The 16,961-nt window shown below is 44.5% G+C and overlaps 1 protein-coding gene across 1 annotated transcript in view; it reads left to right on the top strand.

The window, feature by feature from the left end:
* Positions 1-16,412, top strand: part of LOC119453550 (ras-related protein Rac1) — a 30,528-nt gene extending 14,116 nt beyond the window's left edge. Inside the window, exons 2-5 of the mRNA XM_037715603.2 lie at positions 3,447-3,518; positions 6,116-6,233; positions 10,143-10,205; positions 12,369-16,412. Of these exons, the coding sequence (XP_037571531.1) occupies positions 3,447-3,518; positions 6,116-6,233; positions 10,143-10,205; positions 12,369-12,659 (544 nt within the window). The 3' untranslated portion in view covers positions 12,660-16,412. The remainder of the gene's footprint in view (positions 1-3,446; positions 3,519-6,115; positions 6,234-10,142; positions 10,206-12,368) is intronic.
* The last annotated feature ends 549 nt before the right edge of the window (positions 16,413-16,961 follow it).

The raw sequence follows: 16,961 nt of genomic DNA, 5'->3' as shown, positions 1-16,961 counted from the left end.
TCTTATTCAAGTGCGGAATTCTCAACATTGAAGACGTCAGCCATCTAGGCTATTTCTAAGTTTGCGCAAGGCCTGGATAACGTAGCAATCTTATTTCAATGCTTTTTCTTTCTGCACTTCCTCAGTGGTCTGAGCAGCGCTTCGTTATGTTATCACCATGATCGGCTCGTTGGGAGTGATGAATTATCAAGAAAGGAATAGAATCGACTGGAAGGATTGGCTACATTATACTGACCATGGTGGATAGTGTCCTTTCATGAGTGTAGGTTTATTTGTCATCTGTTATGCAGTCATTTGTCATCTGCTGAAGTGGATTAAAAATGCTTACTAGTTGCAGTAATGCATTTTATGGGGTTTGGTGAAAGGGCTCCTCATCAGGGCCAATCTGAAATTTTGGTTATACACTGGAACTCTTAAGGTGCCCTCCAGGGAGCATTTACTGCAAGAATTTTTAAAGTTAGCTTAATATATTAGAGGAGATAGGAGAAATCGGAATGTGACTTCGGCTTGCTGCCAGGAGGCTAGCGTCACTGCCAATATGGACATTCATAACATTTGTATCGACTAGTGTCCACAAGTTGCATTCCTTTCCTGCTTTCTTCCATACTGAAGCCCAGGGACTGCATCACGTTCATGCATGAGCCCCTCCCCCCTTCTTATCATTATTCACCATTTTTCGCAGTTCCACTGACGGTCTTGCACATTCTGCATTGAATGATTTACTTAAGTCACGTGTCAGTAATACGCAACATTGCAGACAGTGCGCCTGACAGTCATTTATGCGTGTGAACTTGATTCTCTGGCTGGAAGCAGGACTCCCTGAAGACAAACGGTGCACAGGCTTTCGTTTGAACTGGTTTCACGCCGTGGAGCGGTTTCATAATTTGCAGACAAGGTCATCAGTGCGTTATCTACGCACCGCCCTTGTCTGTTTTTAGTGCCCAGTCCTGGTGAGGGGCCCTTTCACAAGGTTTTACATCCCAAATTCACTATGCCACAGCGACAGGTTGTGTTCTCTGAGGTGGGCTTCTACCAGCCCTACCTCATGTGCCGTTCGGATTTCCAGGGTGGAGCTGCATGTCTTGCATGATTTCAGGGCGAGGCATGTCTGGCTTCCGGTTGATACGGAGTGGTGTCGCGGCAATATTGCAGCTGCGCATGCATGATGTATGGGCAGACTTGCCACACGTTAGGCGCTTAGTGTAGAAATCTACTCATCCGTTCCACTTCGTGAAAGTGTTGCTTTCATGGGATCGGAACTAGCCATGTTCGTTCTGTTTTTTCTGCATACAGTTTTGTCTGGTTCCAGTTGTGATTTCCTGTTCTTTAAAGTTGGCACTTATTGCTCTCGTTTTTTAGGGGACTCTGCCATTTCTGGCTGCAAACAGTTATTTATGTTTATAGTACCAGTTTATCCATTGTTTGCACTCTCTGTACAATAGCAAATGCCATTAAAATTGTTTTAGCTTTTGCAGTACCAAAGGAAATATTTGATGCAGATTCCCACGCAAAATTATTGTTTGATCCTTTGTAGTGCCAACAAAATATTTAATGTAGACTCACTCACACACATACTCTCCAGCCATTGCTGTCACAGCAGATTTATGCACTTAGTTTGTGCAGACGTTGTTGAAGCTTTCGGCCTTTGGATAGGTAATTTAGTGCTACCTTTTTTATCCTAGCCAGAGAAAGTTTCCCAGAAGACATTGCCTTTTTGTGTCTTCTATTGCCTTTTGTGGAAATCACTGGGTTCAAAGGTTGTTCAGGTAATCTTAAGATTACACCAGTTATCTTTCCTTGCACATGTTGGAGAACTTAAGCTGTGACTGCTGTTCTTGATGCATTATGCTTCGCGTAGTCTGCCAGCTTCTGTTTTGGCTCAGTGCAGTATTGTTCTTTATCGTAATGCACTCCGTGAAGGTTTCCCTGTGAAATCACTTAGGCAGAATAATAGGAAATACAGCTATAATTATCTTCATAGCTAAGTTAAAGGTTGTTCAGAGCTACGACTGATATTCACACACTCTTTCATTGCCTAACTCTGAGTGGTAGACGTAACGATAAGAACAGATAGTAGTATACCCAACCACGCCCATTGTTCTTGCATCCTTGGGACCTCCATATCTTGCTATATAGCTTGAAGCAAAGCTTTTTTTTGCCTCCTCCCTGTGGTTTGGCATGCGTTGTTTCCTTGCCTAGTAGACAACAGCTTCTGCTACTTGGTATGTGCCTCTCGGTGCGTGCACACTGGTTATATGCTAGAATACACGACTGCTCATTCTTGGTTAATCCCCTAGAATGATATGTGACGCAATGGGTACAGAAGCCTGAAATGTATTTACATATATGTGCCGTAACTTCTCTGTGCATGCACCTCTTGTCAACATTCTACACGGGATTAGCATCATGCATGGGCTTCGTTCTTGTGACACCGTGAGCTAATAACTACAGACGACGAGGCCATTGCGTGTCATTCGCTATCGCTGCCACCTTGCTAGCTCAAATTCCAGCATTGCGTTGGCCTCGCGTCGTTTTCAATCAGTACGTCGGAGTTTATCTGAGAACCTCGCAAATAAGGTATTCTCTGGAGTGGGTGTCATTGGAAATGCCATCCTTGATATACTTTCGACCATGTGACCAATGGAGGTCACTGACCTATAGTGCTTTTTGTGCTGCCAGTGTTTATAGCACTTGCGTTTCAAATTTGTCTCGCAAGGGCGCTCTTTGTTATCGGAACTATGGCAAAGAGCACTCAGATGAGTGTCTGGGTCTGGTGACCACCTGTGATGGCCGTGTGGTGTAGTGACATTTATTATTCAATCTGTTGAGGTGGCATGTTGCAATTTCATCATCTAGCAGTTCGAACAGATAGAAAACACGGAGTATGCCCCCTTTCCTGCCTTTCGCTTGTGGTCCCGGGCTGTTTAATTGAGTGTTTCTACCAAAACTGTCTTGCTGTCAATTTGCCGAAGGCTTCAGCTGCATTTGTTGCTTTTGGTTGACGCATACAAACCTTCCCAAATCTACTTGCAAGGAGGCAATTTTGACGATCTTGTATACTACTGCCCTCGATTAGCTGCAGAGACTGTTGCTATTGCATCCTGACAACGAACCAATGACCAGGAAAACGGCACATCAGCATTTACTTTGCTGCTTTTCTGCCCACAAGGCTTTTAAAGACCACTGCTTTGAGATTGTCTTCTACTGTCTGCCATAGTTCTGTGTGCCAACTGAATCTTCCCTTTCTCTCTCCTTTCAATACCCTAGGGTCATTTCCCTTCTTCCTTTGTGGGTAGCCAACTGGAAGCTGTTCTGCTTTTCCTTCCTTCCGCCTCTTCCCTTTTATTCTCTATTTCTTGTGTCTGTACCGAGAATTCACATTGGAGGAGGCATGGAGGAGGAGCAGTGTCTGAAAATGTGCTTTTCTGTTTTCTCCATCTGTGCAGCGCCGTTGGTAAAACCTGTCTCCTCATCAGCTACACCACCAATGCCTTCCCTGGGGAGTACATACCCACAGTGTGAGTATTGATTCGTTTTCATTAAAGTCTTTTCAAATATGATAATGGTGCTATGCAGAAGTCGCTTGTGCAAACATGTTGGATTGGTTGAATTGCTGCACTGTGTACCCGTAGACCGATTTCACCGCATGCAGAACGCATGCATGGAGGGCCCTGTTGGCACTTCGATTACCGTGGTCCTTGCCACTTTCCCGCTGTACTAGCGTTTGATATGTTTGAGGGAAATGCCAAGGAGAATGCCATTGTGAATTTTTCCGGTGAGTCTTGGGGGGGGGGAGGTTGGGAGATGTGTGCCTTTCAACCCAACTCTTATTGTAGGATCTTTTTCTTTTTACCTCCCCCGCCTGTTGATCTCGAGGGCTAAGGGGGTTTGTCATGGTACAAATATACGCATGCTTTTTTGCCGCAGTTGCCCTACAGCCTGCCAAGGACTGCTACTACTGGCACACTTTGCAGGCAGCACCGACATAGTGAAACCCATTGTGAAATCAGTCTCTTCGGATGCTTATCTATCCGCACTAAAGTTTGACAAAAGGATGATCTAAGAATCAGTATTGCAGTATGTATATCACAGTCAGTTGTGGATTGTTTTTGTCGCAGGGCAGGGTATAGTTTGTGGAATTAGTGTGCCATGCCCGACCCTGTAATGGCTAGCAAATATTAAGCGCTGTGCCACATTGCCAGCTAGCTGTAAGATACAGTGGAACCTGGAATGCCAACGGATACTGTGGCTTCTTGGGATGACCTCCAAAATTGGGCAGCACCCACGTCGGGCTGGTGGTTGTGGTCTCGGATTTTCATTATATCTGCTAACTGACAGGCGCCCGGACCGCCTGCTAAGGTAGTATTTAAAGCAGAGTGTCTACCAACCTGCAAAACATGGAAATGTCAGAGAATTTCGACCTGTCTGGATAAGTCGGGGAATTTGTCAAAAACCTGCTAGGTCATGTAAATTGACAGATGGAAGTCTATGCGAAGGTTTATGGAAACACCTAGATCAAAGCTGATAAAGTTGCTCCCTTGGCTTCAACCACAGTGAACGGCGGAGCAAAAGTGTATGAAGACGGCAATGTACAACTATTGTTTCTAGACACCATACAGCAAATGCAACGATAACGCAACAGAACTCATGCCGATAAAGCGCTTGCATGTCTTAGCTTGGTGTTAGGCCAGCGTTTGTGCATTTGTATCAGATAATAAATGAGGGACCAGACTAACACCACTATGACACTCACAGGCACAAAAGCATTCCTCTGCTTTCCTTTCTTCATGCCTGCGGGACCTAGCTGTAAAATAGTTTTTGACCGCCCACTAAAAAAGAAAAGTATAGCCAAGCCAGCAATGCAGGTTCGATCCGATCCAATCTGTGCTGGGCGGCGATGTATTAGTCAGGTTCTGGGACCCAGCTGATGCAAGTGTGAAAACCCGCTACTTGACGTCATGTTTTTTATGCCATGCCCATGCAGATTAAACAGCTGCATTCAGAAAACCATTTAGAACATTGAGCAGGCAAAAATCCTACAAATATTAATGGATGGCCCGAACATTAATTTGAAGTTGTTGAGGGGTGCCTGAAGGAGGAGCTTGCTTAATGTGATGAGAGTCAAATATTCTAGGCACAGGGAGCTATGGATTGCAAGTTGTGAGCGGCACATTTAAAACACGACACAATGGGACATTGTGGTATTCCTTTGCAACATATACCATATAGACCGTGTGAAGGCTGCACTTTATTTTCACAATTTTGATGCGGTGCAGCCCTTACTCCGAAATCTTGCTAAGCAGGCTTGTGGCTGCCGGTATCAGCCCATAAAATGAGGTCACTGGTAAGCTCTTCATGAGAGCAGGGACATGTTTCAAAACACAAATGGTAGGTTACAATTTTGCTAGCCTGTTTGTTGATAGCAGGTTATTGGTGGTTAATAATGGCAGGGGTTCGTTTGATTCATGACGTGTGCGAAAACCCATAGCTTGCACTCTTGCTTTTTTTATGTCAGTAACGCCAATGCCTGCATCGAAGCGCAGTTGCGTAGCCAGTTCTAATGCTGCTCACAACTTTCATCGCTAGCATGGCGATTTCTGAATGCTTTCCTCAGCTGCATGAGAACAGTCAGGGAATACACTTAGGATTGTCAGGGAAAACCTAGAAAAGTCAGGGAAATGGGAAAAAAGTAATTTGGTAGTCACCCTGTAAAGGCTGTTTATAAGAATATTAGACAATTACCTACACTGCAGCAGCTGACCTATATTGGATTTCACTAATGCTTCCCACCAATGTATCTTTTTTTTTTTTTCCAGTGGAGAAGATTTAAAGGAAGACTTTTAGATTGTTCTTAAGCTGTAAGTGTGGGGCGTCATACGTGAGTGACATGGGGTGCGTTATGTCCTTGCATTTTGCTATGCCATGCATAAATGGCTCATGCGAAGCAGTACCAGTCTGAGCCATATCTTGCCTCCCAGATAATAGGGGAGGCTCAAACTCGGGGACCAAAGTTCGATGACATAAATGTGGGAATGGCTGCACAGGAGAAATAGACAAGAGCCATCTGCCTGAGACCACGTCTTGCAGTGTTGTCACACGAATGTCTCCTCGGCAGGTTCGACAACTACTCGGCCAATGTCATGGTCGATGGCAAGCCCATCAACCTTGGCCTCTGGGATACAGCCGGTCAGGAGGACTACGACCGGCTTCGGCCACTCTCCTACCCACAGACGGTAAGTGGGGCCAGTTGACGGCACCACTTTTGCTTGTGCTTGCTGCTTTAGTGTTGTTCTGCTAGGTTTATTAGGTTGGCAGAAACTTGCTTTAGAATTCTTATAAAACATAAAATTGTGGCCACATTGTTTCATACAAAAGAAGACAGATACAAGGCTCTTATAAATATGTATAAGGATTGAAAACTGGGCGAGTTGGAACAGGTTCGTGGTTCACAGCGCGAGGAGACAGACAAGCAGAATGGACGACATGAGCGCTGTCTTGCAACTGAAAGTTTATTGGAAACTGGAGCCGAATAAACAAACAAGAAAGAAGGGGGGTGTCAAATTCAGCTGTTACTAGTGCGAGGTGAAGTTGTGTATTATCTAGAAAAACAAACTCCTGATTAGCTAAAGTGATAAATGGCTGGCTAACGCATGATTGCTCATGCTTACCGATCTGGAAAGATTCACCGATTTCGCAAGTGCGCTGGTTCATGTGCTTTCTGAGTACGGAAGTGTTAGTGAAATCTGGTGAGCAGCCGCATGGCCGACAATGACTTGATAGATGAGAGCTGAGTGTGCCTTTGAGCGAGTTAAAAGGTTCCCTCAGGTGCCCATTAACACAACATTCAGTTTGGCCTACGTATGCCATGACACAAGATAAAGAGACCTGGTAAACCATACCTTTGCAGCAGCACATAAAATGTTTGGAGTAGTTAACAGAACACTCGGAGAGAACATGAGAACAGAATTATGTCCTGAACATGAAGTTTCTCTGTGTCTCATTAGAATGCTGTTTGAATGCAGGGGCTGTGCTAAACATATATTCTTTTATTTATTTTATTTATTCATTTTATGTATTTATTATGCCCTCGGCTCATAAGCACTACGAGAAGAGGGGTTCATGACTACAAACATGCAAAATACGCAGATAATGACAAACATTCTGCTGAATACTACACGTGTGCAGCAGACAGCTAACACAAGACAAAAACAAGGAAACAGTGGCAGGTGTGTGGAAAAATGTACCAAAAGACACTATTAAGCTTTTTACAGAACAGACCGGCATTAATAACGAAACTATTTCGTCCAACAGGTGATTCCAGTGATAGCAAGTTTGCGGGAAGAAAAAATTCACCGACGCTTACGACACTCCCTAATGCGAAATTTGAGCGCAGCTCTGCACGTCTTTTCATTTCGCAGTATATTGGCTGGCGTGGACAATCTGTCATGTAGCACATTGCAGACAGAGCGAAGTGTGGTGCGACTGCTTTGCTAATCTGGAGATTGCGAGAGGCAGTGCATGGGTGACGCGTGGGCACAATTCACAGCAGCCGCCACAGACAGACCTCCCTCCCGTACGATGCACGCTACTCTGGTGCCATCTTGTAGCCATCGTCGTCGCATTATGCTTTTCTTCTCACGCTTTCGCCGTACCCTCCTCCTTCGCTTTCCTCCTCGCATCTCTTATCCCCTGCAGCGCTGCGCCTTCGCTCTTTCATCCTTCGCTGTGCTCGTTCGCTCAGTTACACCGACACTCGCTGCAGAATCGGGTGCCAAAGAGCAGTGCTCTTAAAGTGACTGTATGCAGTAATCATGGACGAGGGTAAGCTGACCTTGTTACTATGGTCCACTTGTGCCAAAATCAAAGATGTTGGTATCCAGTGCAAAAATGGCATGCAGATTATGGAATTGCATTTCTCTCTCATCCTTTTTCTCCGATTCTAATAATTCCTTATCACTTGCCGCTGCAAGTGGCTACTATTGGGGATAACCCAGTGACAGTGGTCTGTTATGGGACTTCATCAGGCTGCAACAGTGAATAGCAGCATAGCAAATAACTGAGCGAGATGGAGCAAATCCAAAACGGCATGATGTTCTGCTTCCACATGACTGCCTCCATCATGACACCACGACGTATGCATGTCCTTGGAAACGAAAACAATACTGTTTCATAGAAAACATGTTATAGGAAACAAGTATTTAGGATGCTCTTTCTAGTATTTTTTCTAGGGTTTTTCAGGTCCAGGACCTTTGTTTAAAGAAATACTGACGGTACATTTTCGTCTTGTTTTTATTGCTTTACTGGATAGCTGTCAACACGGTAATTAGGATATTGGACCTCAATTTTGTGAAAGTGCAACAAATAATTAAGTAGTAGTAGCAAACTTTATTTAGAAAGAAAAAAAAATTGTGCGATGAACTGGGCCCCCAAGTCCTCCTGCCCGGCCCGGTGGTGGCATTAAGTTACCTTTTAATGTGACCAGTTTAAAACGAGCACCAATAGCAGCATAGCTTTGTACATCAAAAAGTCAACTCGACACGTTATGGAAACTTGTTGTGGCGGTCTTGTGGTACCAAATACCACTGGTGCATATGCACACACTGGCCATGCTGCGAAACACCAAGTCGATTCAGCACTCGGCATTTTCATGAAAAGTGCACAATTTGAAGGGCTGATCTGACAGTTTGTGGCGGCGTGGTCATTGAATGGCCTACAACCGCCACACCGGGCTTACTGGCCGGCTCTTAATTTGTTTGCGATACCATGCGAACAGCAACTCTGCTTTTGGTGACGTGACGAGTCTCCTTTCTCACGTCCGAAGCCGCGCTGCGCTTGACGCGCATTTTGAACAGGTCGTTTAACGGGTGCTGTAATTAAGATTTTTGTTGTCTCGAGAAATTGAGGCTTCATACCGTAATTGTGATGTGGACAGCTACCTTAAAATGCAAGGAAGAACGGAACACCCATTTTCATGTTGGTTATCCTCTAACGCAAAAACAAAAGTTGAAGTTGAAATGTCATGTCAATACTTGTGTAATGGAGAAAGATTTAACTGAACTTTTTTTTCACTAGCTTTTGTGTGGGGAGTGGATAGTGTGAGAGAAGCTAGAATTCGGGTAGGCCACATGCGCTGCACAATGCGTGGTGTGTTGTGGCCAGGTACTCGAGTTTGTTGCCTTTGGCTATTGCAAAAAGCTCTCGTGCGGCGCTCTGAGCCGATGAGGAGTGAAGTTCTGCTCCCAGAACCTTGGTGTTGTTAGTTTCAAGTGGGAACAGTGGCAGCGCTAGACTGCGGCTCGGTAGCTAGACGTTGCTGGTTGCCTGTGCAAAACTGTGGGAGTGAGCTGATAATCACCAGTGTTCACGCTGAAGTCCAAGCGAGTGTGCCGACATGAGCTGCAACAGCTTGATATTGGGACTACATTTTATCTTTTTAACTTACTAAAAACACCCACTCGCTGTGCATTGTGCAAGGTTACACAACATTCTGAATTAAATATCTCGTTCTTATCTTCCGATCAGGCTCTGCCCTTCTGGCCACATATTTGGCTCGAAATGAACAGAAATGTCTTTCCCATTTATGTTGCTGTATGATTGTGAATGTCACAAATTTTTTAGTCTAGTAGCAGATGAATGGCATATGTTTTTTAAGTGGAAGAGTTTGTTTGAAGGCATTCGTAATAATGAATACTGGTATTATTTTCTTACTCGTTGCAAGCATCAGTGGCCTGGCGTTCTAGTGCCAAGCACTAGGTTGCAGGTTCAGTCGCTGGCTATGGTGCCACGTTCCAGTGGGTTTAGAATGCAAAAACGTGTTTAATGTGCATTCTTGGGGGCATGTTAAAGAAACCTAAGAGGTCAGAATTAACCCAGAGCTCTGTTACAGCATTTCTCTGCTACTCCAGGCCCAATCACTCAATTTCATTGTGTCATTTCAATTGTATGTAAAGAAAAAAAAGAACGTAAATAAAAAAATATTTTGGATCGGGAAAACTCAACACTCTTTTGTTGGAGAAGAGATTTTGACTGGAGGGCGCACACAGCTTTATCTGTGGTTTCTTTCGAGGGCTTCTGCTGCGACAGTAATGAAAGTGAACTTCGGCGTTCGAGTTGACCACCACTGTGCTTGTTTTCCTCTGCAGGATGTCTTTCTCATCTGCTTCTCCTTGGTGAACCCGGCATCCTTTGAAAACGTCAGGGCGAAGGTGGGTCTATATTCTCTTGAAAAACTGTGCTGAAGACCTCCTTCGTTGTGTTCAGTTACAACTTCACTGTTCAGAGCGAATACTCAAACTGTGGCAGAGGACTAGTTAATAAATACAAGCTTTTAGGCAGTGAATGTTTTTTAATGTGTGCAGAATGGGTTGCAGCAGTGTGTCAAACCTATGTGGAACAGCATTTATACAGTTCACATCACCTGCCTTTCTGGGCAATGTTTTACGAAGAACTAAATATTTTGTACTATGGCACATGTTAAAAGCATTTGGAGTTTGATCAGGGCTCATAGGATTGCAGGCATTGTCCTTGAAGATTGTACTAATCCACTGGTTTCTAAATCTTTATATTGTGGTCACGTTAAACTAACAGTTGTGAGAGCATCATTCTCTCGATGTAGGTTCTGTGTTAAAACTTTTCCTGTTGGCTTAGAAAGGCCTTGTTACCTTGGCAAGTGTAATATCGACTTTGTCTCTTGGTTCAGTGGTAGTGTGCCAGTTTTTGTTTGCAGTTGGCACAGTGGTTGTGTACCAGTCAGTTTCTCATTTCACTTCTGACACCAAGTGTTGCTGTATGTAGCCAGTGCATATGCTGTGTTCACATTTGTGTTTACAATGCTCGAGGAAACTTGAAGGCCCACTAGTGTGAACATGTCTGCATGTGCATTGCACTTTCACAGCACATGTTGCCCTTACCGGGTAGGGCGTTCCACTGCTGAGGTCATGGGTTCAATTCTAAGCCACAGTAGCCACATTTCAATGGGCTTTAAATGCAAAAGCGCTAGTGTATCGTTTTTCATTAGCACAATAAAGAACCTGCGCCAAAATTAAACCGGAGTGTCCCTCATTACCCACTGTGCAGTTTTTGAGCGTTACACCCCACAAATAATTTTTTACCTTCTTTCCACTGGTGTGATTATGTTGAACGTGAAGTGCAATTTTAGGTTGAGGCACAAAATTTTGCACACGGAACAGTGTGGAAGTCGTGCGGCCTAGATTTAAAATTCATTATCATAGCAGATTGACACAGCAATATCATGAGCACAGGAACAATATATCCTGATCCCATTCACTGGAGGAATCTGTTCATGTGAAGTTGTCGGTGGTTCTTGCGAAAAACATTGTTCTTGTTTAGCGACCATTTGCAAGAATAGAGCACACAAACAAGTTGGACACATTTTTGCCTAGAAATGCCTCGTTCGTCATAAGCTTGTGATGTTTGAACAAAATTAGGGTCCCACACATAATCATGAAGGAATAACAGCACGACGACAGCATGACAGCAATGAGATGACTACGGTCGAATGACGACGATGGAACGACCACAATGGCATGATAACTGTATGGTTACAATGACATCATGATGATGGAATGACAACAATAGGATGACGTCCTCATTCCTTTGTCATGCCATCGTTGTTATTGTGTCTTTGCCAGTACATTAGTGTTCATACCATTCTTGTGATATCATCGTGGTCATTCCAGCTTTGTCATCCCATTGTTGTCATGCAGTCATGATTCCAGTTTTATTTGCGTTGGCTGGCTGCATTCACATACAAATATGTCCAACATCACAATTGGCTGGCACCTGCTCTTACGAGCAGTTCTAGCAAAAGAATTTTTTTGTGAATATGGGCACAGAGTTCTTACAATGTGACGCGAGGCACAGAAGGAACGAATAACGACAAGAGCGAACAGGGACTTAGCATATTTTTCAAGGACCACTTTGGAAAACACTCGAAGACGCAATAAGGCAGTGTTTAATACAAGTGCCGATGTACTTTATACAAGCGTCGTGAGTAAAGTGCAATGGCTGAGTGAATAGCTGGATTGATATTCTAACCAGTGCACTTGCAGCAGACCTGCAGTAGTACCTAAACATAAACTACTACCTAAATATTTCATGCTGGAGGACACTCTATTATCACTTCACCGCATTCAACCCATTTAATTACTAGAAAATCGGCCGTCAGCAATAACAGTTAGGTGACATTGTGTACATTGCTGTGCACACAGCCATCTACAGATCGGCACTTACAGTGATGGTGTCCTGCCACTTTTAGTTTTTTATCAGGCAACAGTTATTGCAAGTCCATGAAGATCCTTGGAAGGCCCTTCACAGTGAAAATACAACTGTTCTGAAACCCTGTGCAGTGGTACCCCGAGGTGAGCCACCACTGCCCCAACACGCCCATCATCCTGGTGGGCACCAAGCTCGACCTGCGGGAGGACAAGGACACCGTGGAGAAGCTGCGCGACCGCAAGCTTGCCCCCATCACGTACCCGCAGGGGCTGGCCATGGCCAAAGAGATCGGCGCCGTCAAGTACCTCGAGTGCTCCGCCCTCACCCAGAAGGGCCTGAAGAACGTCTTCGACGAGGCCATCCGCGCGGTGCTCTGCCCGCAGCCCAAGCCCAAGAAGCGGCGCCCTTGCTCACTGCTCTGAGTCTCCTCCCCCTCTTTTCTTTCTCCCCCTCCTCCTCCTCAAATCCGCTCGTCTAGCTGTCGCTCGTGCAGGTGGGGCATCGCCTTCTGCAAGCGTTCTCTCGAGTTAGACACGAGCTAGCCTTTTTTTTTTGTGTGTTCTCCGCAACTTGCCTACATCGCGCCCTTCACATTTTCTTTTCTTTCTTTCCTGGGCGCCGGCTCATGAGAGTCGTGCTGGTCATTTGAACTAAGTGCCGATGCGCATCTGTTGTGTGCAGGTGATGTAGCCTGCTGATGGCATGCTGCTCTTTTAGCTGAAGTTGAAGGATTGTACTTGGTTTTTAACGGATAACATTTGCTTATTTTACGGGCGAGAACACTTGGTGCTGGAGCTGAGCCATTCACTGTTGTCGTCTGTAGGCAGTGCAGACAGCTAGCTTTTTGCTGCCGTTAGGTTTAGTATAGCAGTGAGTGACAGTGGCCATGCGAATCTTTGTTTCCACAGATGAATGATTAGTGTTTCAGGCTGTGGCTTTCATCTACAATGCTGACTGCCACAAATTACCGGTATAGCAGGCAACATACTCATTTGGTTTCTAGCCACTAGCTGAGCTTTTTCACTGTTTGGGTCATATGTACTCATCTTTCTCGGCAGCCTTTGAGAGAAATGTAGTGTTTCCACCTTCGTATGTGCATGAACTCCATGACAGTTGTGGTTGATGGTCAACGTTGCACCTCGACAAATGCCCTAAGGAACTGGCCTGGCTCTTTGACAGTGCATCTTGAGTCATTCCTGCCAGTTTATTTAATTGCTGTAGTAAGCGTGGCTGCTTTTTTTGTGTGTACTAGCAAAGCTAGGATGCGGAAAGCCCCCCCCCCCCCCCCCCCCCCCGTTCACATTGTAAATTGTCTGCAGGGTATGCCTGCTTAATGTAAGTGATACGTGGGCCAGCCAGCTAGCCTGTTTCTTCTCAGATTTGTTCAGTGTTTCTTGGTGGAAATGGTTCATAGAAGTTTCTTATTATTAGCTTGCTCAGGAAACAGCTGGCAGGGTTAAAGTGGGTTTTGCTCTAAAGTCAGTTCACCTCAAACACTCTTTTTCCATAACTTGTTACTTTGGCATAGGGTGGCATGGTGGCGGTGGTGTGACATGGGGGGGACATAGTTGGTGGTGCCGCAGCCAGAAGACCTTTAATCTCAGTTGTATCTCGGTCTGAAGGTGCTTGTTCATCAGTGAACACCAATGAGCACGTCTGTAAGTTAAATTCCTTGTCTCAAGTAGAAGATATGCTCAGTCTTCTTTTCTTCTAAATCTTTTTTTCTCAGCAGGTTGTATGTACAGAGTTTCATACTAAGTTTTCCAGAGTACGACACTGTGCAATCATTCAACCAGCATGCGTATAGTGTGTATTGCGTGGATTTTCTTTATTGGCATGGCTTCGCCCAGAAAGTGTATTGTGGCTTCTTTTATGGTTCATCGTAATTCACTTCGAGTGTTAGCCTTACGTTTCTTCGTAGCTATGTGTTGTATGTTCACAAGTACAAAAATCGTTTGGTCTCGTTTCGGACAGATAAATAATCGACACTCGAGTACATGTGCCACTAAGCCTAAAGTCCATTTGGCTAATGATGCCAATCATTGGTCATCGTAAGTGCGCAAACAAAGAGCCAACGTTTCAACAGGAGGACTTGTTCTTGCCTCGACAAAAGTCCTCCTGATGAAATGTTGGCTGTAGCCGAGTTTCCCCTTGTTTGCCCTCCGTTGATTACTGTCTCAGTGTCCCTGTGAACATTTCTTTCGTTTGGACAGTCGTAGGTAATTAATTTAGATGTTCAAGCTATCCTGTTCATAATGTTCAGAAAAGAAACGAATGATAAAAATTACTGCCTAAATGAGCCTAATATATGCCATGCAGCAAATCTGCGGTAACATATTGGCTTTGAAAAAGTCGTTCAAAGTCGGAAGGGCTAATCCAGGTACTGCCTATTATCCCTGTGCTGGCTTAGTAGATGCCATGCTGGCGGTGTGTACAAACAGTACCGCCACATTTCCTCCCTGTATCAGAGGTATGAAACTCTATGGGTTGTGCCCACTTGCAATCGCCGTTCGTGGCTGAAAACATGGGAACGAGGGGGTGGCACTGCCTGCAGACGACAGTTTAGACAGGCAAGAAAGCTTTGCTGCACGTGTCGAGGCCCCAACGATTTTGCGCCCATTGTGGCAGATGTTAAGTGGCATTGTGGCGTTGCCACGCTTGCACTCGCTATTCTGCGGGAGTTGGTGAAACATATCGCCTGACGAGAAGTGCGGCACGTGCAGAATTGTGTGCAGTTTGGTGCAATTTCGGTTGCCTGCCGTGGTTCAGGGTTAGCACACTGTTAGGCCTAACTGGACATAATTGTCTGCAGTTTAGTGCAATTTCGGTTGCCTGCCGTGGTTTAAGGTTAGCACTTTGTTAGGCCTAACTGGATGAGGGAGGGCACCACGTATTCTGATGGACAAGTTGCCAAATGTGACAGATGCCGTAAGTGCGCGGCGATATAGTGGTTTGGCTCGCAAACGAAGCCGCTTTGTAATAATCGTAGGCTGGCACGCAGCAAATGGTGATGTTGCAGTTTCCGACAGATTGGCGGCGTGCCGTCCTGCAGTGCCGAATTGTTTTTGCAACTTGATGCCATGGCTGTTTGTGACTATCGGAATGAACTTTTCTAACAAGTGTTGGTTGCATCACTGTAATAGCGCTGTGCGTTTTTTGCACTTTCATCCTGTCACAAATGACGCCTACTCTCGCTTTCTCCCTCAGTGTCATTTTGGTCCCCCCACCATTTCTCGAAGGAACATGCTCCCACCTCATCTTAAATGTATAGTGCGGTTTCTTTGTACAAAGAGAAGAAACACTGAGTAAATAGGCTTAGGACAGTGAGAAGTATGTTATATACTTTGGACCTTTGCTACTGCCTAACGAAATTGTGAGGCTTAACCTAGGAACAGCGTCTCACTCAAAGATGTTTCGCCCCACATTAAGTGCTGAATTAATATTTTTCTTGCTTTTATTTAACCAGCAGTGTTGTGGTCAATCTTGTTTCCGGCTTTTTAAGTACACGGTCACTGTGTTTTCTGACCGTGCGTGCACTCTTAATTGTCCAGGCTGTACCAAGGGCTGTGTGGCCTCTGTTCCATGGAGGCGTCATTGGTCACTTATGATTTTTAGGGTCAGTTCAAAACTGATGTAATTACCTCTTGTTTGTCTTTAATGAAATAAATTAAGTTGGTAGTTTTGTTCTGAGTGTAAATAGAACATTGCGCGGCATTTCAGGGCATATAATTAAAACTTTATTTTTTGTGTGTGGCACGATTTGCATTAAGTAGTCACAGTATGCTGTGTGTGGTGCAATGCCATCTTTTGCGGTGGGAGTGTAGAAATTATAAAGAAATTTTTTTTAGATCGCCTAAGGAGACGAGACTTCTTTGTCCCACCTCTTTGCAGAAGCACACAATAACATTTTTGGCTGTGGCTTTGTGCTGGTGTCTTTTTTTTGTAGCCGATCATTTCCGCTCTGCTCCAGACTTCACTTTTTTTTAATGCGCGAAGAATTGCCTGAAGTTTACAGTACATGCGAGGTGTCGCCACGTTTGTTCTTGGTGCACCAACAGCTTTGTCGAGCAAAGACTAGATGAAATGCTGTACAAACCATGTGAAGAAAGGCCTGTGAAAATGTTGCGCTATTGTTCAGTTGCTGTAACGAATTATACGGTTGTTTATCAAACATCGTCACGTGTTGTGTCTTCTTTATCTGGGGCCACTGTCACGATCATTTGCTACACCAGAAAAAGCTTTAAATTGGGACAAACTCCAATTTCCTCATTTGGATACATGTAAAATGCAGAAATGCTTTTATAAGACAACTGCTGAACCTGTTTGAATGAAATTTGTTGCATTAAATTCTAGCAACCCTGGGTACAGAATTTCAATTCAGAACCTTGAATTTAATTTGTAAAAAGTTGCCAAAATCGGCAAGCATAAAAAAACTTCAGAAGCACGAAGTTTACAAATTGCTAACATTGCACCGAAAACAGGTGTCGCAGTTCTGTAGACCATCTCTAAGAGAATCTGAAACGGGCAAGTATGATATATAAATTTGCAGTTTATGCGAGATTGTTGCAATATTTATGAGGGTTTCTGCAAAAATTGTACTTCGCCATTTAGTGGCAGTATAGTATTTCAGAGTGGTGTATAATACATATTGTCGTTCGATTTAGATGCATTATTAGGTGCAGTTTACATTGCGATATCATTTTTCATTGCCGAGTTAGAATTGT

The sequence above is a fragment of the Dermacentor silvarum genome, chromosome 5 (genome assembly GCF_013339745.2).
Source record: "Dermacentor silvarum isolate Dsil-2018 chromosome 5, BIME_Dsil_1.4, whole genome shotgun sequence".
NCBI lineage: Eukaryota > Metazoa > Arthropoda > Arachnida > Ixodida > Ixodidae > Dermacentor > Dermacentor silvarum.
Note: the sequence above shows the minus strand (reverse complement) of the source record. Positions and strands in the feature narration are given on the sequence as shown.